Source organism: Ovis aries, chromosome 4 (assembly GCF_016772045.2).
Source record: "Ovis aries strain OAR_USU_Benz2616 breed Rambouillet chromosome 4, ARS-UI_Ramb_v3.0, whole genome shotgun sequence".
NCBI lineage: Eukaryota > Metazoa > Chordata > Mammalia > Artiodactyla > Bovidae > Ovis > Ovis aries.
The window spans coordinates 61,631,203-61,657,167 of NC_056057.1; the positions used below are offsets into that span (position 1 = coordinate 61,631,203).

The 25,965-nt window shown below is 41.5% G+C and overlaps 1 protein-coding gene across 6 annotated transcripts in view; it reads left to right on the top strand.

The window, feature by feature from the left end:
* ELMO1 (engulfment and cell motility 1) overlaps positions 1-25,965 on the top strand; it is a 581,422-nt gene that overhangs the window by 169,612 nt on the left and 385,845 nt on the right. For all 6 annotated transcript variants that reach the window (XM_060414767.1, XM_027968620.3, XM_060414768.1 and 3 more), the window contains 2 exons: positions 9,921-9,971; positions 17,792-17,961. In XM_060414767.1, the coding sequence (XP_060270750.1) occupies positions 9,921-9,971; positions 17,792-17,961 (221 nt within the window). The remainder of the gene's footprint in view (positions 1-9,920; positions 9,972-17,791; positions 17,962-25,965) is intronic.

Below are 25,965 nucleotides of genomic sequence, written 5' to 3' on the forward strand. Positions count from 1 at the left end.
CAGAGGAGCCTAGGGCTACAGTCCATGGGGTCACAAAACAGTCAGACATGACTCACGTGACCAAAGAAAAACAGGCAGCATCCTTAGTGATGCTTGTCAATGCCACTGGAATGACCCTTTAAAGTCTTTTCTTTTTCACAAGCATGAGCTTCTTTCCTGTAAGTGCAGCTCTCTTCTCCAGCACTTTGTGGATTTCTGAGACCACTGAGATTTGTCCTTCACAATCCAGGTTTAAACATTTACACATGCCATCTGATTGGGGGTTATGTTAAAATTGATAGCAGGAGGGGCTGGCAATGAAATCTCTATCTCAAATAGAAAAAAGGGACCATAGGGGAGGCCTGGTCTACGTGGTTTACCGTAGCTTGTGCAAATCTTTCTGTCCAAAACCATGGAGATTGCTTTCTCCCCTAGAAACGTAACCAATATTCATTAACTGGGGTGGGCAAATACTCACAATATCAGCCATTTTTAAAAATTTCTTTTCTTTTTTTTCATATGTTGTAAGTGAAAAGCATTGTTGCCCACTTGTTACTGGATCTACCTGGACATCAGCATTTTATCAGTTTATACTCACATAATATATTCCATCAATTTGGATTCATACTGTAATACTATTATGCAAGCTACATTTTTTACGTGATAACTTAAAAATAATGCAGGAGGCTGCATATTAGAAAAGAGTTTTTTGGGGTCTTAAGTTTTGCAATTCAGAAGACACAGGTTTGGGGTAAACATGAAAGAATATTCCAAGGAAGAGAGTCAGGAGCTTTTAAAGACAAAAAGCCACAAGGTTGTTAAAAGGTGCCTGGTGAGGACTTCCCTGGTGGCGCTGTGGATAAGACTGCATACCTGCCAATGAAGGGGACAGAGGTTTGATCCCCGGATCAGGAGGAAATCACATGCCATGGAGCAACTAAGCTGGTATGTCACAACTACTGAAACCTGTTCGCTCTAGGGCCTGCAAGCCACAACTACTGAAGCCCATGTGCCTAGATGCTGCGTTTCGCAACAAGAGAATTCACTGCGAGGAGAAGCCCATGCATTGCAACAACAGAGTAGCCCCCACTATACACAACTAGAGAAAGATCCCACTCACAGCAATGAAGACCCAGCGCAGCCAAAAAAGAAAAATAAGTGCCTGGTGAGAATGGTCATTGACTCACCTGAATCAGAAAATATTTGTCCTTACAGAATCCCAGGTTGTTTTAGGATAGGGTTCCAAAAAGCAGGTAGCCATCACAAGTTATTTTAGGGGAAGGACTGAGGGTGGATGAGGGCTGTAGACTTCTTTGTATAATAGTAATATTAATGGTAATGATAATAATAATGATAAAAGAGAACCGACTTTTGATGACCAGGCAGGATCATTCCAATGCTTTCTGTTGGTGAAGTTTAACATTCTTCTAGATGGCAAAAGGGAAATGGTTGTAGGGCCCAGCTCCAGTATGCAGTTGGGCCAAGAATGTTAGATTTCAGGTTGAGAGACAGTAAATGAATAACTAAAGTATCTGGGCTTGCTTTTAGTTGTTTTCTCTCTGTTATAAATGATGCCTCGGTGGACATCTTTCATAAAATGTTTGCCTTTCTGGTGTTTCCAAAGGAAAAAACTTCGTAGAATTTGATTTTGATTTTTAAGGCTTTTGCTAAACATTATAAAATCACCCATGAAAAATGTGTCTCTGTTCACTGTCCTTCAAGTCATGTATAGGAAGAAAGGCACAGATTTTTGTCACAGAACTTATTACTAGTTTTTCAGTTCTTGAGTCTATTGGATTGTTAACTTGGAGATAGGAGGTGCTCCCAGCCAGGAGTCCTGTGGTTGGAATCCGGGGTCTAATGTAGTGAGTGCTAAGCCTTGCAGAGATGGAAGCAACTGTGTATCGCTGCAGCCCTCCACCGTGTTGCCCAATCTCCTTAACGTACTCTCCATTCTAGTTCACTGCTGCTGACAGATTTATTTCTCTGAAACTTTCCCTTGGTCATAATGTTCAAAAGCCTTAAATGTTTTCTCTTTGTTTATTGTATTGAGATGTTGCTAGTGCTTACCCCACTGTCTGTATTACCAAAATTATCCCCCTCACCTTCTGTGCTCAAGGGGACTGACTACTCTGACTTCAAGGTTGAGTCACCATCTACATAGTGACCTTTTATTACTTCTTAACAGATTGGACTTAATCAGTTCTTCTCTAGGATGTTAGAGGGACAGAGACATGGATTGGGTTCTACCCTGAGCTTTTGGTCCTAGGGCCCAGATACCAGGCAAAGGTAGATGTGTCTCACTCTTGCCATATGAAATTGGCTGAGAAAGCAAGCATCTTCCCTGGCTTTCTAAAAGGTGCCTCTTTCCAAGCAGCAGTGAAATCTAATAGTGCCTATTCCTTTAAGATAAGCATGTTCTTTTCCAGAAAACATTGTTCTTTGTCTCCTACAAGCAGTTGATGAAAACGAAAAGGGGGACAGGCATTCTCCTCTGGCTCCTCCCCTGGGATCACTACATCCCACAGATTCCCTGGGCTCCTGAGGACTGTCTACCAGCTTTTCTCCACTCCTTTTACCCAGATCTTATTACAGGTAGAAAGAGAACAAAGCATTCTGATGGAACAGGCCCTCCCCTAACGTGGTCTGTGTTTACACAGCACAGATAGGTAATTAGCCAAATATTCCTTATCACCTGTCTTGTCTATCTTCTTTTCCTTTGGGGAATTGTGTGAATGGTACATGAGTGTTATGAAAAATAAATTGATTAAAGAAAGACAATAACTGAGCATAGAATCTAGTTAGTGGCATGAAAAAAGAGTGGAAAGAAGTCAAATCCAGCTCCTTCCATCCGTGGGTGATGATGAATTGCTACAGCTATATGGAGCTGGGGTGTGGGGCTGGGAAGGAACATGGTCCTTGATGGTAAGGACCCCAGGGAAGTCTGCAATATGAATTATGGGAAATGTGCATTTAGAAGAGTTTGCCACCCTATCTTTCTTATTCTTTTTCCCCACCTCACCTCTCAGCCTTTTCCTCCTGGCCTTTGGGGGTTCAGATTTATTTTAGTTTTCTATGCTCCTCCTCAAATGTTAGACCTGTAGTCCTCTGTCTAGAGGCATTGCTCGGTAACCTGGCAACCGGCATGTCATATGTGGTCCTCAGTTATTTCCCTCAGCCCAGAGATTTGAAGATCATGCAAATGGACACATAAAGGATAGAAAGGATCAGGTTTACAGTGAAAAATCAGCCTCTGTGATGACTGAGTAATGGATGCAAAGGACGGCGTTATTTCCTGGTATTATTTCCAAAGTAAGGACCCCATCACATCAGGAGAGAGAGACAGTGACAGACAAAGGCAGAACCAGAGAAAAGGTCCTGAAGCTGCCTGGACTTGAGGGGTCTGGTCGTGAGTGCCCCCTCCCCCTCTGACCTCCTGCTTTCCTTTCTCAGTCACAGGAAGGGGGTAGAATTTGGAATTTTGGACCAGGGAATAATTCTTAACATTGCCTGGCTACATAGAAAGTTGGCCTACTGAGATAAACAAAATTTCAGAAGGAAAAATATGACAACAGTGACATTTTTCTGAGGAATCTTATTATCCGATTCACACAGAGGCCGAGTCACTGAGCTGGTTCTGTGAAGAAGCACAAAGACATCCTATGGAGATGCTTGTGAATGTCAGGGGCTAGTACAGTCTGCCACTGCTGGGTGGCAGTAGCTGTGACAGCGGGGTTTAGCAGCTTTCACTGGGCCCCTTGTCATTCTTCCCGTACATTGTGTGCTGTTACTTTAGGACATTCTCTGCAGAAATGTTCTTTCTGCTGCTCTCTCTTCATTTTTGAGGAGCTGCCATTAGTCTTGTTTGCCTTACTTTATTACCTTGAAATTCCAAACACTGACTCTAAATGTGCTGCATGGTCTTATGAATTAGACCGGGATGATTCTAAACTTTACTGTGCAGCAGAATTATTTGCAAGCATAGTGAAAATGTAGCTGCTGAGGCCTCTGAGTGTGTGGCTTGGTGGGCTGGGGAGTCCCAGAAATCTGCATTTTAATACTCATGGTGATTCTCAAGCCAGTGGTATGAAGATCCCATGAGAATCAGGGATTAAAGGCTGATTTCCCAGAGAGGGGCATGGGACAGTTTCTTGGCTCTGTGAGTTGATGAATACATTCTTTAGTTTTGCAGAATCCCCCTCTCTGTTTGGAGGGAGGGAGTTCACTTTTTTTGTTGTTGCTGTTCCTTCCCCCACATGCTTTTCTTTAAAGAACATATCTTTTAAATTTTTTATTTATTAATTTTTTTAAATTTAAAATTTATTTTTTTTTTCTTTGGCCACACCACAAGGCATGTGGGATCTTAGTTCCCCAATCAGAGATCAAACTTGCAATCCCTGCATTGGAAGTACAAAGTCTTTTTTTTTTTTTTTCTTCCTTAATCCCTGGACCATCAGGGAAGTACCCCTGCCATGCACACACACATGCTTTTATAAGTCATTTAATGATGTTCCTTGTCTGGCCTGAGAAGGGTGCCTCTATTGAATGCTGCTGGATTGATCCTGTTGAAATCTGCTTACCAAAGGTCACTGATATAACCTGTTGATCAGACAAAGCTGGCTAGAGTATTTCTCAGTTCACTAAGGAGGAATGGATCCATGCCAGCTGGGGCAGCGTATCAGCGGATGGAGGTGAATTGGTCAGGGTAAACTGGAGGGAATGGACAGGAGGTAGAGGGACACAGCCAATGGGCAGGATAAGTAAGTAAAATCTCTCTCTCTCTCACACACACACACACACACACACACCCCGCTTGCTGGATGCTTGGACGACTGCATCAAAGAAGTCCCTTCTGAAACAGACGTAGAGGCCCGAGAGTATGATAAAAGAGTGGGTGCCAGGTCCTCAGCCTTTGATGTGGAGCATGCTGTGTGCCAGACCTCCCCTCAGCCGTGCTGATCTGCTGATGGAATAGGCGTATGGTTGATAGCATTTGTTATCCCGCTGGATATGTGCTGTTGACTTCCTGAAGTCTGAGACTCAGGATTGCCTAGATGGCACTATTATTTTTACTGGCTGGATTACATATAGAGACTAGCTCAAAACAAATAAGTATATGCAGCAATGTGCTTTTCGGATGTTATTTTTACACTTAATAATAAACTTTTTTCATGAGCTAACTTTTTTCATGAGTGTTTGCAAGGTGCCGTTCTCTGTCCTAAGCACTTTAAATGGATTATTTTAGTTAATCCTCAGAATAGCCTTAGGAGACAGGCGCTATCCTTATTTTACACACGAACAAGCTGACACAGAGGGCAGCTCTGTCACTTGTACCGGATTCCCCAGGTAAGAAGTGAGATGTGGATCTAGTTCAGACTATCCTAGCTGGAAACCCAACTCTTCAGTGATGCCCTACATTGTCTGGATGAGACTTATGAAATTAGAGTAAGTCCAAGCCTTTCCCTGTGTTTACCTCCCAAGTTTGACTTCCTTGGAGAGCAAAAGGCGTCATCATCAGTCAGTGGCATGAGAGGTGGCATCCAGGGGATTTTCTTGATGGAAAAGTCTCCGAAGCAGATGTCTACCATTGGCTCTTTCTTTGAGTTTGATCTACCCTTCTGTTGGGACCTTAAAGTTTTTAATGCATATATTTGTGGCTTTTCTGGTTTTGTTGTTGTTGTTGTTGTTGTTATCTATTGTTCCAAAATACTAAACACTGATTAAAAATGTATTTTGGGGATAAGGAAGAGACAGAAAGCAAATTAGCTGCCAGTTGAGAAGGGATGCGTGCTGCTCTCAATGTAACAGTCCCATTTTGAATGAATTCTAGGCCAGGCACAGCTCATACATCACATCTGGTTCTTGCTACATTCTCTAAGCAGTGACTTGTTCTTCCCATTTTAGATTGGAGTGGTTGAATAGCTTGCACTGAGCTTACAAGGTGGTGTGAGTCAGATGGAATTTGAACCCAGCCCTTTCTGTCAGTGGTTTTGACACTGCTTTTGTTTTAAATAAACAGTCCTCAAGATCCTTTCTTCAAAGAACTCATTCTTGGATCCCAGAAAGTCAGGAGTCTGTGTCGAAGGAGTCAACCTGGAGGTCAATTGTTTGAGGTCACCCCAGCCATACTTCCACTCAGTGCCTCATGTCCAGGACATCCTGGGGAACACCTGGGAATCTGCAGAGCATTTGTTAATACCACACTTATTTCTTTGCTCTCATATATGGCAATCAGATGATGAGCTCACCCCTCTAATGATGAATGCAAGGTCTAAGTTGTTTACCTTTTCCAGAGGGAGCACAGCCTCTGATGTCGTCTGCCCCCAACCCTGAGGGGTTTGAGTCCCCCCTCCCCCTCCTTGATGTTGGGCAAATAACTTATCCTCTTGGCAGATTTGGTTTCTTATCTTTAAAGTCAACATAAGATTGTTGATGGTTAAATAACCATTCCAACAAAACCCCAAATCCCTCACCCCAGTGCCTTTCAATAAATGTTAATTTATTGCCTTTATTAGGAATGCTTCATCACCACTATTAATTTTCACGAGGAGAGATTATTGCTAAACCCTCCTGGCCTCTTTACACCCTCTTTTCCTGCTTTATTTGTTACTTGGGAAGAATAAACTAGGCCCCCTTTACCTCTTGGGAGGGAACCTGCCTTTGGTCTTAACCTCAACAGGTATGCTAATCTGAGGGTTTAGTTAGCTGTCTGCTGGTTATCATTCTCAGCTCTGTGTTCCATAATCACTAATAAAGGAGATATTTTAGGCTTTCACCTTCTGACTCCTTTATTTCTTGATTCATATAAAACCTGAGCGGGAAAGATGTAGCTATCTATTTGGCTTCCTTAATATTCTATAATTAGTATTTGTGGTTTTCCTCTCCATTTCTCTTAGAGGCATAGAATTTTAGAGTTGAAAGATTTTTTTAAAAAAATACTGAAATTCATTTCACCATCTCATAACTGAACCGGGCTGCCCAGTGGTCATTCAACCCTTGCCTACACACTTCCGGTAATGAAGACCTTGCTCTCTCAAGAGGTGGCCCAGGGTGTCTGGCTGGGGATGCTCTAAATTGGGCTGAAATTGCCTGAGGAAAGTTTGGATCCAGCAGTGTGGCGCTTTCAGGCCTGCCTGAACTCAGTTTAAAACGTTCAGATTAGGATTTCTTTGGGAGAAAGTGCTGGCCTGAGGCCTGCTTGCTTTCAGATAATTGTTCTAGAAAATTCATTTTCCAAGAAGTCATCAGAATTGGCTGAGGGTGAGAGTGAGTATTCTGTGTTTATGGCATCTCATTCTGAGAAATTTCCTACTACTCCAATGTGCCTGCTGCATCCTGAGCAAATTCTAGCTTGTGGCTTGTCGGAAATGGTGCAGGAGATTGACCCACAAGGCACTTTATTAACCTCCTGGCTCGGTGCTCCAGGGTGGGGGATGCTGTGGTGTGACTCCCAGAAGGTCAACTCCTGAAAGCTGAGCATGGTGCGTACTCTGGTGGCAGAAGAGAAAACTGCCAGTGAAATTCTCCTTTCCATGCCAAAGATGCTAAGTGAAAGCTTCAGAACACTCACTTTCAATACACTTGCTGAGTGGAGATGGACCAATTTGGAATCTGCTCATATATGCTATTTGTTCTTAACTTCAAGGCAACGTTCAATAGAAACCAGCAAATATTAAGAAACCAGAAACCAGATTCCTTCCTTTTTTCCCCCCAAAAAAAGAGAACAACTTCATTGAGATAATTCATGTACCAAAAATTCACCTGTTAAAGTGTTCAGTCTGTTGCTGCTGTTGTTGTTCAGTTGCTCAGTCATGTCCAACTCTTTGCAACCCCATGGACTACAGCACACCAGGCTTCCCTGTCCTTCGCCATCTTCCAGAGCTTGCTCAAACTCATGTCCATTGAGTCTGTGATGCCATCCAACCATCTCATCCTCTGTCTTCCCCTTTTCCTCCTGCCTTCAATCTTTCCCAGCATCAAGGTCTTTTCCAGTGAGTCAGCTCTTTATATCAGGTGTCCTAAGTATTGGAGCTTCATTATCAGTCCTTCCAATGAATATTCAAGGTTGATTTCCTTTAAGATTGACTGGTTTGATCTCTTTGCTCTCAAAGGGACTCTTCAGCGTCTTCTCCAGCACCATAGCTCAAAGGCATCAATTCTTTGGTGCTCAGCCTTTTTTATTGTCAAGCTCTCACATCCCTACATGACTACTGGAAAAACCATAGTTTTGACTATATGGACCTTTGTAGGCAAAGTAATATATCTGCTTTTTAATATGCTGTCTGGGTTTGTCATTGTTTTTCTTCCAAGGAGCAAGTGTCTTTTAATTTCATGGCTGCAGTCACAATCTGTAGTGATTTTGAAGACCAAGAAGATAAAGTCTCTCACTGTTTCCATTGTTTCCCCATCTATTTGCCATAAAGTGATGGGACAGGATGCCATGATCTTTGTTGTTTGAATGCTGAGTTTTAAGCCAGCTTTTTCACTCTCCTCTTTCATCTTCATCAAGAGGCTCTTTAATTCATTGGCTTTTAATTCTTCAATTCGTTGGCTATCACTATATTCACAGATTTCTAAAATCATCACCACCATCAATTGTAGAGCATTTTCATCACCCCTGAAAAAAAAATTCCTGTGCCGGTTAACACTCACTCCCAAATCCTCCTCCATCAGCCCCTTGAAACCATTAGTCTGCTTCCTTGTCTCTATAGATGGACCTCTTTTGACAAATGAAATCTTAAAATACATAGCTTTTGCATCTCAACTCTTTCACTTAATGTTTTCAAGATCATGTGGTAGCATGAATCAATACTTTGTTTCTTTTCATGGCTTAGTAATATTCCATTGAATGGATTCACTATGTTTTGTTTATCCAGTCATCTGCTGATGGATATTTGGGTTGTTTATACCTTGGCCGTTGGAGAAGGCAATGGCAACCCACTCCAGGACTCTTGCCTGGCAGATCCCATGGACAGAGGAGCCTGGTAGGCTGCAGTCCATGGGGTCACTAAGAGTCAGACACGACTAAGCGACTTCTGTTTCACTTTTCACTTTCATGCGTTAGAGAAGGAAATGGCAACCCACTCCAGTGTTCTTGCCTGGAGAATCCCAGGGATGGGGAAGCCTGGTGGGCTGCCGTCTCTGGGGTCGCACAGAGTTGGACGCAACTGAAGCGAGTTAGCAGCATACTTTGGCCGTTATGAATAAAATTTCTCTGAACATTCAGGTACAAGTTTTTGTATGGTTATATAGTTTTGGTTCTCCTGGGTATATATGTAGGAATGATTTTGCTGGATAATACTCCGTTTAATAAGCTTTTAAAATTGCTTGTTTTGATTGCTATCCTTGTGTCCCATATTTCTATTCTCTGGGCTCATATTCACTTCCTCTGTAGTGTAGGCTGTCCATGATGATATAAAGAAACAGAACAGAAATAGACTCACAGACATCAAAAGCAAACTTATGGTTACCATAGGGGAAAGGGAGGAGTGGAGGGATAAATTAGGAGTTTAGGATTAACATGTATACATTACTCCATATAAAATTGATAATCAGCAAGGACCTGCTATATAGCACAAGGAACTCTATACAATATTCCGTAATAACGTATATAGGAAAAGAATCAGAAAAAGAAAGAATATATGCATATGTATAACTGAATCACTTTGCTATACACCTGAAACTATCACAACACAATAAGTCAGCTATACTCCAAAATAAAATAAAAATTAAATTTAAAAAAAGAATTGAAGGGGGAAATAACACATCTGGGACCCAGTTTGAAGTTCTTTGTAGAATTAAAAATTATTCAAGTGAGAATAGACCGAATCATATGAATGCATATTATTTATATATGGAATCTCTGCTCAGTGACATTTGCCTTTGTGTTCTTCTTTCCCAAGCTTCCACTTGAAGATTTACAGTTTTTTTTTCTTTTCCAGAATCGAAATGAAATAAAAAATGGCACTATCCTTCGATTAACCACATCTCCAGTAAGTTGATGCTTGTTTGTGGTTCTGTGATTTGCGGTTTGTTATATGTGATTATGGGATATTAATTTTTCAAGGTAACTCATGTGAAACAAAAGATTTTTGGAGTGTTCCCCTATTCTGGAGTAGCAGGAATGCCCCCCTTCGATTTCCTGGCACAGAAAAGGAAGTTTTTGTTCCAGGTTATGTGCAAATAAATTCACTTTAAAGTTTGAATTTTGTGGTCATATCAACAGTTCTCATAATATAGATAGGATAACTCTACCCTGCGAATTGGTTTTACCTACCTACCCACAGATCCACCCAAAACTATCTGAACAAACAAAGCGAACACAACTAGAGACAGCCTATTCAACTTCCCTTGAAAGTCAAAAGGTGTGTCTGTCTGTGTATGGCAGAGTGAAAATGTTTAAGCATTTCCTAAGGCTTGGTCAGTTATTGTGACAATTCATCAAATATGGTTTAAGAAATATTTGCTGCTTATGTTGTTTCACTGACAGCTGATCCTAGAAAAAAAACCCTTTCAAGTTTTCCAAATAAAAACTGCTAAACAAAATGCTACAGTATATTTAGATTACTGTAGCCAACTGTATTGCTTAACTTGATCTTTCTTACTTACTTATAGAGACTTTGGGTAGTAACATTAGCATATTTAAACTATGTTTTTTTCACAGTGCATTTTATCGCTTTCCTAAAAAATAATCTGCACAAAATACACCAAGTGTTACTATTTTCACTCTGCATATGTGATGAAAACTGTGTCTAGCTCTCATTTTCAGTTTCCACTGAAACCATGTGCTAGGCTAAAAATAAATTTAAAAATTGAGAAAAGCATCTGGCTAAAATTAAATTGTGGGTACTGTAACCACCACAAATTCTTCTTGTTGAAAATTACATTAGAGAGGCTTACAAACACCTAAACATTTTACCCAGTAACATCTTGAGCCTAAACACAGTGATGGGCTCAATAGAATACACTGCTGGAGTTGGCTAAACTGGCTTTTGGTACCTTCTTTCCCACTTAAGGGAAATTATCATTCACACTCATTTTTCAGTGACTTCATGTTGAGCCAAGACATTTTTGTCTGCCTTAGCACTGACCTTACTTCAGTCAGCATGAATTCATGTTAATTTGACCTTTAGAGACCATAGTTTCATTTGGGTTTTGTAGTTCCGATATATCCTGTTGAAATTATTCATCTGGTTGATGGGCAGAAAGAGTATACCTTACTTTTGTTTCATCTCAGAATTAGAAAGGCACCACTTTTTTTTTTCTTCTTAATCTATGCCTTGGCTTCATGAACAAAATTTCTGCAGTGCCAAGCTACTCCTTGCAAGAAGGTTAGGTGTTTGTCAGGGTGAAGTTTCTCAGCACCCAGAAAGCCAACGTGCTGACACTGTGGTGTGACTTGGCTTCACTGGGGGGAGACGTGCAAACACCAGTGCACGAAACAACACTCTACAAGAGAATCCCCCTGCAAGAGACTGGTTTACATTTTCCAGACAATAGTGGTCCCCAAACTTGACTCATTGGTAGAACTTAAAAAATGCTGATGTCTGGGCCTTTAAAGAGAAGCTGAATAATGACATCTTAGAGTAGGGTCCAGGCACCTGCACTTTAAGTAAGCACTTTATGGTTTGACTGTAGCCATGGAGTCTAGCATTGGGAATTACTCTATAAGCAAGACATATTGGATCTTTAAACTTTGTTTGTTGCTGGTAGATTTTCTTTTTAAAGATTTTGTGTTTGACTGAAAAAATGTGGGTCAGCATATGCTAACTCTGTCGCTTCTTATATACATAATAAAAATATATTTTTGAAAACTGTCTCTATTGAATTTGCAAGGAGGTGTTAGAGTACCATAAAGAAACCAGCAAATGGTGTTGTGCTAACTTTTACAAGTTTTTGTATGTACCTCAGCTGAACTCTTCCTGTGGCCACAGTACTCACACTCGCCCACACGCATAGAGGCACGCATTCACACACTCTTGTTTTAGGTAATGTGCAGCTCATGTCCACTCTATCAATGGCATTTTGATGGATTTATTTTCAGTCTTACTCTGTTATAAAACTAGTTGGATTATTCCTAACAAAATAGGGCATTAATAAGAAAAGATTTTTAAAAACTGCATAGTTATTCTTTTAATAGCCCAACACTTGGCATATGGTCTTCCTCTATGTTGCATATCTTCAGACAATCTCTCTACTGACCATCTTAAATATATATATTTTTTAGATGTCATATCCTTAACCATCCCCCCAGTAGTGTGAAAATATGCCATGAACCCACCCCAGAAATGTGTGTGAATATGTGTGAGTTTTTGAGCATTGAAAGGTTTGAAGACCTTCAGATTATGCTGCTAAATAGTATTTCCTTGTATCTGTCCTGATAATACTAATAATAGCTATGGAAATCTAACCTGAGGTCACATGTTGCATGAAGCATGTTTTACATAAATTTTGACTACTGTTCCTCTTATTAATAGAAGAAACCTAGGTTTCCAGACCATTGTTTTCACATTCCTGAAATTTTTGTTTTGGAAAGTTTTTATAGTAAATATATTTGTAGTTTTGGAATATGGAAAGCCATTCTAAGTTCTAAATAGGACACAAAACTCAGAAGTTACAAAGAAAAAGATTAATACATTTGATTACCAAAAATAAAAACAACACCACAGAACTTTAATGTTTGAGAAAAATTCCAGAAACAAAGTAAAAAATAGCAAATTAAGAAAAACTATTGGCAATGTAAGTAATAAATGGGTTCAGTTCAGTTCAGTTCAGTGGCTCAGTTGTGTCCGACTCTTTGCGACCCCATGAATCGCAGCACGCCAGGCCTCCCTGTCCATCACCAACTCCCGGAGTTCACTCAGACTCACATCTATCGGGTCAGTGATGCCATCCAGCCATCTCATCCTCTATTGTCCCTTCTCCTCCTGCCCCCAATCCCTCCCAGCATCAGAGTCTTTTCCAGTGAGTCAGTTCTTTGCATGAGGTGGCCAAAGTACTGGAGTTTCAGCTTTAGCATCAGTCCTTCCAAAGAACACCCAGGACTGATCTCCTTTAGAATGGACTGGTTGGACCTCCTTTCAGTCCAACGGACTCTCAAGAGTCTTCTCCAACACCACAGTTCAAAAGCATCAATTCTTCAGTGCTCAGCGTTCTTTAAAGTCCAACTCTCACATCCATACATGACCACTAGAAAACCATAGCCTTGACTAGACGGACCTTTGTTGGCGAAGTAATGTCTCTGCTTTTCAGTATGCTATCTAAGTTGGTCATAACTTTTCTTCCAAGTTAATTCCTCAACTTGCAGGATCCCTTGTGAATAAATAAACTGCCCCCCAAATAGATGGTCCAAAATCTATAAACAAAAATGATCTCTTTCTCTCTGTCTATAAATCTATATATTTATCTATCTTGCCAAGCAGGATCTACATAGACCTATATATGGCTATATAGCTATAGCTGTGAAAGAAGAAACTCAATCTTCCTCTCAAAAAAGAGATGAAAATTTATACTTCTTGATAATCAAGGCACGAGGCAAAGATGCTGTGGGGTCAAGAGTATAAATTGGTACAGCCTTTTTGGAGGGCAATTTAGCTGTATTCACCCAAGCTTAAAATGCATGTGTCTTTGTTCTGACAATTTTACTGCTGGGAATTTATTCAATAGGTAGTCTCACAAAAGCACTGTAGGATACACACACACACACACACACACACACACCCCATACACATCCATACAGGGCTGTATGCATCATTGCTTTCAATAATCAAAAGCTGGAACCTATTAACTATCAGTTGGGACTAGTTAAATGCATTAGGTGATAACTGTGTGACAGAATACTGTGAGATGTGAAAAAGAACGTGGCATGTGCTGCCTCGGAGGCACCTCAGAATTTTACTAAGTGCCAAAGCATGTTGCAGAACATGGTGTGTAGAGTCATCCCCCTGATGCACAGGGGAAATAGGTATATGTCAATAAAAGAGTAGAAATGGTTCCCAAGGAATATCACAAGAAACTGCTAGCATTATGCTAACTCTTATTTTTCAGTCTATAACTTCTGATAATACTTACATTTTTTGTACCATGTGCTGCTGTTATTTCATTTTATTTTGGCTGCGCCCTGTAGCATGTGAGATCTTCCCTGATCAGGCATCGAACCTGTTCCTCTTGCAGTGGTAGCACGGAATCAGCCACTGGACCACCAGGGAAGTCCCTGCTGATGTTATTTTTAATTAAATAAATCTGCAAACAAATTTCTTAATGTCACTACAGTATACGAGAGATGAATCATGACATTCCATGCTAAAACCATTCCAGTATTCCAAACTATCAGATTTTTAAGAGCCCTTTTATATATGACCTGAACTCTTCTTGCCTCTTATCCCTCATTTTGGCCCATGTGGACAAATTAAATAAAATTGCTTATTAAGTATCTGCTGTTGCTTCGTCAGCTTTAAGCACAACCCTGCCTTCTGCTCTCTTGCATTTGGGGAACTGATATTAGAAGTATCTGGGTTAGAGAGCCTGCTGCGCTGATTTGGGGGCCAGTTACTGTGGCGAAAAGAAAAACAGTGTTACCTCAGTCACTCTGTGGATTCAGGTTGTCAGAGATTCTTAACAGTCAGACTGTTAATGATTTTTTGAACCAGTTTCTTTCTCCTGAGCTGAGAAACCCAAAGCAAATGGTAGGATGTCTTAAGTTCTGTTTCTTGCCGGCGCCCTATGAGCTTAACACAGAAGGAAGCCAGTGGAAGCTTTTAGGCAGAGAGGGGACAGGATCACTCTGAGTGCTGCCCCGGAACAGATTGCGAGTGTCAAGGGGCCAGGTTAGGAGACAGGGCTGCAGTGCCAGTTGGAGACGATGGTGTGGGCTGCCTGTGTGGTCTGGACGTGGAGTGTCTGAAGGAGGGTTGGAGGGCGAGCCCCAGCACTTCCTGATCCCGGGGCTGTGGTTCTCCTTGTGGGAGACTGCGAGGATGTCCCTGGTATTTGGGCACAATCAGTAGCAGTGCTGCTTACTGGAATAGAAAGTTTAGGAAGCGGGAGATGAAGAATTGGAGATGCCTGTCCTGTGTCCATGAGGACACGTCAACCCGGCAGTTAGGAGTCTGTTAGGGACACTTAGGTGTGCTGAGGTCTGCTGAGAAGGTAAGGAGGGCCAGATGAGCGAGGTAGACAGGGCGTCATGGAGACGTTGTCTGGGTAGAGAGCGGGGAGTATGGAAGCTCATGGATGGAGGTGAGGAGGAGAATGTGAGGTGAGGTGCGTGGCAATTTTAGACCCACTCTTAATTCCAGAACTGTTGTGGAAAATGGAAGCAGTGAAACGAGGGCCTGGCTGGAAGCAAACTGACTCACTGTACAAAGGTGTGACAAATGTACACACCTTTTCACTTGTTTTTAAAACAGGGTCTGTTAGAGATGTTTGCAGCTGGACCTGACCTACTGCACAGAGACTGATGTACAAAAGAAAGGGGGACACAGTAGGGGCAGAGTGCCTGAGAGGTGAGAGGGTGGCCGCTCTAGAGCTGGGGATGAGGGGACAATTGACCTTGGACAGGAAACAGGGGTCAGGTGCATAGACTCAGAAAGAAGCAGAGCAGGAGCACAGAGGCCCTGGGGCTGTGTCCTTGCAAACAGCAAGCTGAAGGAACTCTGTGCTTTTTGAAATAGGAAGATGCAGAAATTCCTGGCTGATTACTTTGATTTCCTCAATAAAATGTAAGGCAAGATCACCAGTGTGAGGGAAGAAGGAAATGAGGGAGTTTAAGGAAAGAAGAAAATGTGTGAGTCATTTTGGAAGGAGCTTCCCAGGTGGCGCTAGTGGTAAAGAACCCACCTGCCATTGCAGGAGACTAAGAGACACACCTTCAGTCCCTGGGTTGGCAAGATCCTTTGGAGGAGGGCATGGCAACTCACTCCAGTATTCTTGCCTGGAGAATCCTGTGGACAGAGGAGCCTGGCGGGCTATAGTCCATAGGGTCACAAAGAGTCAGACATGACTGATGACTTAGTACACACACAGCAGACATTCCAGGAAAACTTGGTTGGATTGCTGGGCAATATTGTGTGCACATTTGAAAATATCTGTGAACCTATAGACTTTTTTGATTACTTCTTAGTTGGTATCATGGACCCAGAACCATTTGGGAAATTCCTTGGGAAAAGCTCTAATTAGGACCTTAAAGAGCAGAGATGGTAAATACTTGGCACACATCTACTGTATATACCTATTCTGTGTCCACTGGTGATCCCTCAGAGACTGTTTGCCTCTGAGCTTGGGCCCAAAACTTTCTTATCCCATGACATTAGGCAGCCACACCATGCTATCTGAGTGACTCAAGATGAAACTTGTTTTCTATCCTAGGACAATGCCGGAAAATAATACTTACTCTCTGATACAATCACCCGCACAGCTATTAGAGTCTTTTTCAGTTGTTCTAACTGCTTGGAAAATCAAAACTAAGGCTATTTTATTTTTTAATAATGTAAAATTTCCCCCAAATATAAAGATATTACAGACTCATGGAAAATTTGAAAAGTGAAGCTTGCAACAGAAAATTATGCAGAACATTACAATTTATCAATAACAGTGGGCTATATCTTGATTTGTTTCCTTGGGTCAGGTTTATGCAAATATGTGTGCATTTGTATATTCATTGCTGCCAGTGTTTGAATATGAAAGCTATTTTAAGAGCTCCAAAGGTGCCACACATTTGTCTAGATGTTTAAATTCATCCTATCAGTCAGGGAAGATCATCACCACCCAGGATTCCTCCAGCTCTGCTGCTTCTGCTCATGAACTTCTTAGGCCACCTGGCCCAGTCTGTTTGCCTGTCCTCACCTCCTTACATGCTCCCTTTTGCCCTCCAACCCCAGGCACACTGGTCCTCTTTCTGTCCCTGCAGACATCCCAGGCCTGTTCTGGTTTTCCTTTGCACCAACCGTTTGTGCTGCTCAACATACCTTCTTGAGGCCCCTCCCCAATGTGGCTGAGTTTTTGTCGATTAGACCCCTGCATCAATGTTGCTTTCTTAGGTTGCTTGTCCCTGAAAACCATATAATGTGAAGGCACATTATTATTTAGACATTCAGATCCTCCAGTATATTTCTGTCTTGCATGTAGAAGCCAGGTGCCAATGCCTTAAAAATGAGAACTCTAATTCTAGGCAAAGCTGCTAATGTGGTTTTAAATTATTTTTTGTATTTTTGTTTGCTTGTTTAGTTACTTTGTTTTAAATTCATGCTGTAAATAACTAATGCGCATGAAACACATGTTGTTGAAAAGTGGAATTTACAAACTCTGTTGTATTATGCTGGAAGATTTTCAGTAAGCCTGAAAGATTATTTGGGTGTCTAATGACGCTTTTGAACATTTTGTGTAGGCAGTTATTACTCAGAGTATTGACTGAACGGCTGAACATGTTGTATAAATTTGTGCAATTGCTTAATTAAGCAAATAGCTTTTTGTCATTTGTAGATAATAATTTTACTTAAAAAGTAAACATTCTCCCCCTTTTCCCCTCCACACTGCCATACCCACTCCATTTCCAGGGTTTTACTGTTCTTGGGCTCTTGCTTCTCCTTGAGATGGGAATATGGGTCCTGTCAAAGAAAGGCAACTGATTTTCGTTGTGAAATTGACAAGCATTGCCTGAAGGTGAAGTCGTTATGGTTGGAAACCTCCCTTGGTTTGTAATACTTAACTAAACTTGTGCATTTGGCCTTTGTTTCTTCTTCTTCTTTTTTTTTTTTTTTGATCTGTGGTGGTTTCCTCTGTGAACACTCTTTGCTTTGTTTTTCTCTCCGGTGAGGCTCAAAACGCCCAGCAGCTCCATGAGCGAATCCAGTCATCGAGTATGGATGCCAAGCTGGAAGCCCTGAAGGACTTGGCCAGCCTTTCCCGAGACGTCACGTTTGCCCAGGAGTTTATAAATCTGGATGGCATCTCTCTCCTGACACAGATGGTGGAAAGCGGCACCGAGTAAGCACCTTTTATCTAGACTTCATTCTGGGTATACTTTCCTTGTTCTTAGAATTTCTAGTTTTAAATACCAGAAATTGTCTAGGCTCAGGAAAAAAAAAAATGACGTTTAAGATAGTGTGTGGGGTGTGGTTTTGTTAAGGATCACTACGTTCTCCACCCACCAACTAGTCAGTATCTAACACAGTCTGAAATTTCAGATTCAGAAGGAGAAATATTAGGTCATTATCTCTAAGGGCCTTTCCAACACAAATTATAGTTCTTTAAAATATAAATCCCTCACATCCTTTGCTTATCTGCAAAAAGAATTTTCCTCCCCGACTCCATTTTTAAAGAAAGTTAGAATACCTCCTTAGATTTCAGAGTCTTAAATCAGGTCTAAATAGCATCCCTAAAGTAATTGTTTTTTTACATTAACATTTGACTGATCAAATATATGTATTTAGTTATTTACCATTAAGTACAATAAACATTGGGCTTCCTAGGTAGTGCTAGCAGTAAAGAACCCATCTGCCAATGCAGGAGATGTAAAGAGACATGGGTTTGATCCCTGGGTCGGGAAGATCCCCTGGAGGAGGGCACGGCGACCCACTTCAGTATTCTTGCCTAGAGAATCCCCCGTACAGAGGAGCCTGGTGGGCTACAGTCCATAGGGTGGCAAAGAGTCGGATATAGCTGAAGCAACTTAGCATGTATGCACAATAAGCATTTATTAGGTACCCCCTGTGTACAAAAAATTAGAAGTCGGGAAAATTTTACAAGATGTGAATCTTGCCATCCAAAACTTTTTAGAGGCACAATTCAGTTGAGGTGCAATTCCTCTTGAGGACTGGGAGTCTAGAGGTTGGACCAGTTATATCTCATGGAACCTTACAGGAGGGTGTCAGTGAATGGGCTTTAGGGAGTTTGAGTTCTGTCCTGAGCAAGGAAGGAATGGGCATTTCTGACTGAGGAGTTCATCTTCTTAGGGAAAGGTTTGATTCTGTGGTGTGATTGTGGAGTCTAAGAAGCTAGATGGACCTAGCTTTTATATGTGTGGACAGATCATTCCCTTGACCACAGAGTGACAGCTTAGGGTCCACAGGAAACTGCTCATTTCTGTATGGTCAGGTGCTACTGGTAAAGACTATTAGAGTATGCCAGTTAGACCTTGTGGGGATGCTGAGCCAGCCAACTACAGAGTAATATGCCAAATGAATAATGTGCAGAGCTGGGGTAGGTATTTATTAGGAAAGAATAAATATCACTGAGAACTGCAGTTTAAACCTGGGTCATTTAAATCTGTCTTCACTATGTGGTGATTTAAAGAATGACCTGATGACTGTACATAGTAGAAACCTGTCTCAGCCCACTGCCTTCCTTCCTTCTTTTCTTCCTTCCTGTCTCCTCCTACGCTTGGCATTATTTAGCCTCTGCTATTGGCTAATAAAAGATTCTTTCTTTCTATTTCAAAAAGCATGTTTTATAATAATAGAAATATCTCCTATAGTTTGGAGTTGGGGGGGGGGTCTTACTTCACAGACAAGTAGAGAAAACATCTAGGAGTGAATAATGGGGGCGGGGAGTCTAATTCAAGAGGACTGTGAATCAGGATTGGGTGATCTGGAAAGGGTCAGTTGTAGACAATATTATCTATTTTGTTGTTGCTGTTCAGCTGCTCAGTTGTGTCCGACTCTTTGTGACCTCATGGACTGCAGCATGCCAGGCTTCCCTATCCTTCCCTATCCTTCAAGTCTCCCAGAGCTTGCTCAAATTCATGTCCACTGAGTCAGTGATGCATCCAACTCTCTCCTTATCTATTTTTAAAATGATGACTAAAACTCGGCTTATTAAATTTTTGGCAAACATGGACTTGGAGTAGGACAGGGAATCTCAGATTCTGGATGTTATCAAAATCCAAAGTGGTTACTGTAAATTGGAGTTGGTGCTTGAAGCAGCAACTTGAAGGGAAGTTGAATAAGTTTAGCCATCCATGAGGCTCACCCACGGAAAAGGAGAAAGAGGATTCTGTCTATCGGAAGCTCCAGACTAGAATCCAGTGAGGAGTGTATCAGATTCCTCACTTCTTGTTACTAGTGGACAGTGGATTGCGAGTTGTGATTACAAACGCATTCACTGGTGACTGTGGATGACTTCATGAGCTTGCCATACATGGTGGGCCCTGCTTCACACCCATTACTGCTTCTGGTGGGGTAGTGAGCCCTGGGAGCTCCTGCCTCCAATACATTTGTAATATATTAAACAAAAACATAAATGTGTTCCCGCATTTATTGATTTATCTAAATCTCAGCCATTGACATATCAAAAACAATGTACTAGAACCAGTTTCAGTGGAACCTGCTGATATTAGGTGGTTCTGCCACAGATACTTAAGTATCCAGGGGCTTAAGCTATGGCATATTCAGAATGACATTGTTTTAATACTTCCAGGTTTATTAGAACTGCAATCATAATTACAATTACAATGGTCCATACACCAAAAACCAGAGTGCATGGGATTTGTACCCTAAATAGAGGACTGGAGCTGAGCTCCAGAACCTCTGGAGGTTGGCAGTTATATACTTGACAATGAGGGAGAATGCATGCTAGGAGCTTTAATTTTTTAGTTTCTCATTATATTCATTTGCTAAGGCTTCTGAAACAAAATACCACAGAGCAGATGGCTTAAATTACAGAAATTTCTATCCCCACAGTACTGGTGGCTGGAAGTCCAAGCTCAAGGTGTTGGCAGGCGTGGTTTCTTCTGTAGCTCTCTCTTTGATTTGCTAATGGTCACCTTCTTCCTACAGGGCTTCCCAGGTGGTGCAAGTGGTAAATAACCCACCTACCGATGCAGGAGACTTAAGAGACATGGGTTGATCCCTGGGTCTGGGGAAGATCCCCCAGAGGAGGGCATGGCAACCCACTCCAGCATTATTGCCTAGAGTATCCTGTGGACAGAGCAGCCCAGAGGGCTACAGTCCACAGGGTCACAAAGAGCTGGACGTGACTCAAGTGCCTTGGCATGCACGCCTTCATCCTATGTCCTTACAAAGTCTTTACTCTAATCAAAAGCATCCGAGGTGTCTCTTTGTCCAGTTTGCCTCCTCTTACAAGGACACCAGTCAGACTGGATTAGGACCCTACAGGCCTCATTTTAACTTAATCACCTCTTTAGAGGCTTTATCTCCAAATACTGCCCCATTCTGATGTATAGGGGACAGGAATTCAGTATATGAATTTCAGGGGATACAGTTCACCCCATGACGCTCATCAAGGAGACACTGCCACTTGTGCTTGAGAGGAGAAAGAGTAAAAACGGATACTATGTATGGCCTTGTCAACCTTAGTGGTTTTCATCTGTGCTGTTGCCTTACTCTGTAATTTATCTTGACTTACAGAGTGGCCTACACAATGAACATTGGGGACAGCAGATCTGAATTATATCACTAGGTTTCACATGTCAATACTGAATTTACTCTATGTGAACCACAGTAATTGAATTCTTTTTTTTTTGGCAAAGTGTATCATACTCATTCATATTTTAATTATTTATAATCTGTAAGCCATCCCAGTTTGTTATATGCAACTTGATTGCAGACAGATGAACAGAACTCAAGACCAGATCTTGAGTGTGTTCTGGTTTGCACTGTCTCTGACACTTTCCCGTCACACTGTATTACTGGGAAGGGATGATATCTCTCTGAATGACCTTGGTGTGTGCCCTCATCACCATTTTGCACATAAGTTCAAAGTCACACTACTCATAGGGAAGGAGTAAAGAGGGCACTGGAGCTGTACAACCTTCCTGCCTTCCTTCTGCAAGGTCTTGCCATTCATGCTAGGAAGCTGCTCATTTGATGAACAGTTATTTTCAGATCTTTTGCTCGGATGAAAAGGAAAAGAGAAGGACCTTTTTGTCATAGGGAAACTCAGCTTCTCAATTAAACTTAAACAAGACTTTAATTAATTAACAGGAAACCTTTGGAATAGAAAGAAGCTGCACAAATTAAATAGATCCTGCAATTTGGAAGGCATTTACTTATGACTCCTGGGCAGACTTCCAGGTGGGAAAGGCAGCAGTTTCCTGAGCAGGACCTGTGGAAATTTTTAGGAAACACTGAAGAAATGTAGCTGGAATTTTTCTTCTTACTTTGAGCTATAATGAGATTCAAAGATTGCTTGCCTGCTTGCCATTACCCAAGGCTGAGCTTTTTAACGTCTCTTTCCAGCTGGTACCAGGAGAGACTACAGGGAAAAAATGAACAACAAAGGAGCAAGAGGCAGTGACACTTTGGCAGAACACAGTGTCTAAAACTTGAATTTCATTTTTCCATTCTTGTATAATTTTGAAATTCCATTCCTAGTGTCAGCTTGAAAGATAGATGTGGAAGCATATACATTTTTGGGGAAACTTGTTTCTCCAGCCTGAGTCAGGAAATGGTATCCATTAAGGAATGGGCAATTATTTTTGTTTTCTGTGTGTTTTTTTTTTTAAGGATAGATATTAAAAGATTCTCGGAAATGATACATTTTGTTTTATTTGAAAGAAAAAAAATTGTACCTGCAACTTTAAATCCATTGTAGTGAATAACACTGCTTTTCTTAGGGTTTTAATTAAACACCGTGTTCTTTGTCTGTGCTGCTGTGCACACACACAATTGGATGGTTTACTCTGTGCCCTTTTGCTGTTCAACAATCAGAAGAACAGAGGAACATTTCCAAGAATGAAAGGGCAGGATCCTTCTAGTTTCCCACTTGGCAATATGACAGGCAAATTACGCCCTTGGAATATGAGTAAGCAGTAGCACCACCCTGGGCAGAAAAGTTAAGAGTGAAAAAAGTTAAATCCATATATTTACCAAAAACTCATTTATTATTTAAAAATAAATGTAAGTAAGCAGAGAGAAACAAATAAGAATCATTTGTCTTCTGCCTTACCAGAGGCAAATATTTTTAACATCTGGATGTATATTGTTTTTGTACATTCTTATAGATACACACACACACACAGGCTTACACACACAGACACAGGTTTTACAAAAGTAGAATTATAATATTAATGGTCTCTGTAATCTGCTTTTTGTACTTAGCAATAGTGCCATGTCGTTAAATATTATTCCCTTCGTAATTTTTGTCTGCCTATTTTTTATTGGAGTATAATTGCTTTACAATGTTATGTTAGTTTCTGCAGTACAACAAAGTGAATCGGCTATATGTGTATACATCTATCCCCTCTCTCTTGAGCGTTCTTCCCATCCCCCCATCCCTCCCCTCTAGGTTGTTGTCTACCTATTAATTCATTTTTGAAGCTCTGTTTAAGTGCACTTGGTAAGCAGTGTAATGTGATAATTTGAAGGATATGCAGAGTGGAATTAACTGTTCCCCTATTGTTGGATATTTACTGTTTTGAGGTTTTATTATGATTGTGAACACTCCCTCATCGGTTTTTCTTTCAGCAGAATCTTTGTGAATAATTATTTTATTGAAATAAAATTACTAATTCAGTGGATATGCATGTATTCAAGCTGTTTTAAAATAAGAACAGCCCCATAGCTTGCTGCCATGTCCTAATTTGTACTTTACCCTTCTTGTAGGAGTATGTCCATTCCTAACACTCTGGGCAATACTGGGCTGGTGTTTCCTTAGGGATTCTGGCTTTCCTAAGAAAAACAGCAGTGAGGTATTTGAGGAGTTTTCACTAATCTGGGGAATTTACAAGTACTTTTTATTTGCTTAGTTGATGTAATTTCTCCAAAATTTGGCTATACTAGCAACAGTGGAAAGAGTCCCATAGTTATTTTAGATACCTAAAATAACTATGGGACTCTTTCCCTTAAGCGGACTTCCCTGGTGGCTCAGATGGTAGAGAATTCACCTGCAATGTAGGAAATCTGGGTTCGAACCCTGGGTCGGGAAGATCCCCCTGAGGAGAGCATGGCAACCCGCTCCAGTATTCTTCCCTGGAGAATTCCATGGACTGAGGAGCCTGGCGGGCAACAGTCCATGGGGTCGCAGAGAGTCAGATATGACTGAGTAACTAAGCACACAGCACAGCAAAGCCCTTAAATAATTGTCCTAAAAACAAACCACATTTGTTGTATAAATTGTCAGTCTCCTCCCCATTCTGTCATATAGATGACACAGATGAGGATGTTCGGGTGTGTGTATAGCTATGTGTGTTGTTTCTATAAATTGTCATTGTTAATATACAAACAGTTTCATGTTAAACTTTGAGGATGCAGATCACTTTCTGCTGGCTGGAGTCAGAGTTGTGATTGTGTGTCAGGTGTGGAAATTCAGTGATGATCTAAATTAAGCATGCAAAAGGATGTCTTGGCCTTGATGTTGCCTGGCACCCACACTTGAGAGTGGGTTTCTAGGTTTTATTCATTTAGCTAAGTATGTATTCTTTGAATGCCAGATACTTCTGATACTGGGTTAGACACAGAACGTGTGTGTTGTTGGGTGGGGAGGGGGAGGACACAGTTGTGCATATGACAGTTTGGGACTATGTGTGACCTTTTTTGTCTTCACACAAAAGGTAAATTTCTTTTTTGAAACTGACTTTGCTAAGCTTCACGGACATGGATTGTTGGCTCTAACTCAGGCTCTTGCTTCTGAGAATTCAGTGTTTCTTATAAACCGTGGTTGTTGTGGAAGGTCCAGGCCAGGCCCAATTGATCAGGGAATCTCTGCCAGCCGCCAAGCGCAGGTCACACCATGCGTGTCCTGTACTTCACCTCGGACAGAGGCCACGAGGAGGAGCCAGCGGCTCCCCAGGCCGAACCAGAAAGAAGCAGCTCTGTGTGGTCCGTGGGCCCCAGCTGAGAAGCTGGCTGAGTCTTCCAGCTCCCTCAGTCTGCCTTCTTGGCGCTGCAGGACACAGAGCTCAGGGAGTTTCAACAGGAGCAGCCCTTCTGGGGCCCTGCCAGGAATTTGCATCACTAATGCCAAAGGGGCCGACCTTCTTGGGCTTTGTTGGGGGTTGTGTGGCAGAAAATTCTTTATGCTGAAACTCCGCCTCCCCATCCCTTTCTGCTTTGTCTCTGTGTCTTTGTTCATGACTCTCATAATAGAAGTAAGAAGGGGTCATACAGCCTGTTTAAAGGAGAGCTTGTCTTCTGCTGGGGAAAGGATGCCACAGCTTGGGCTAAGGTGAGGGGCTTCTGATCACTGTGAAGCATTGTTTTTGGAGAATCATTTGTTCTCCTGATTATGTTTTATTTAAAGTGGATATATATGGAGACAGAGAGAGAGGGAGAAGGAGAAGGAGAGAAAGAGAGAGAACTTCAGATAAAAAACAGACATCACAACAAAAAATTCCTCTTCTGCTTATGTTTCTCTGAAGCCAAGGTGAGGAAGTAGAGAAGTGAGAAACACTGAATTTCTCTCTGTACTCTGGTCAAGAACTTTCTAAACCCAGAATCTGCTACAGGGGTAGCACGCGCACACACACACACACACACACACACACACGCTTATATATACCTAAGGATGCACAGGCCTGAGGCCAGAAGGTTATTTTGAAAAATTGCTTTGATTGCTTTATATATTTCACACACAGACACACACACACACATCTCTGACAAGCATTAATTTTAAAGCAGTTCTCTTAAAAGATTAACTGACCCATAGCAAAACATTTTTAGAGTATATTTGAATAGAAATCAGTTAGAATTGGTCAGTGCCAAACTGGAAGTGGTTAGGAACACTATCCACAGGAGCTAGCTGGGGAGGGAAGAGTCTCTTACAGAGAAGAAGTGGAAACAAGCAAGGGCCTTGTTAGACTGTTAGTCAAGTCTGGTTGCTTGTCCTTAGGTTTCCATTTCCTAACCTGGAGGCCTTTGCAGGTTTCGGGTTTTGGATTGATTATGTAGGCAGCCAGAGTATTAGAGCCGCCTCCTCTAAAGGGTGGCTTGTTCAATTAGTTTAACAGTTCCAAATTTAATGGGAAAGTTGCAAGCTCAAGTTTCACCAGTTGTCCTGATTGTGTCCCTTCCAAAGATCTAATCCCAGAGAGCC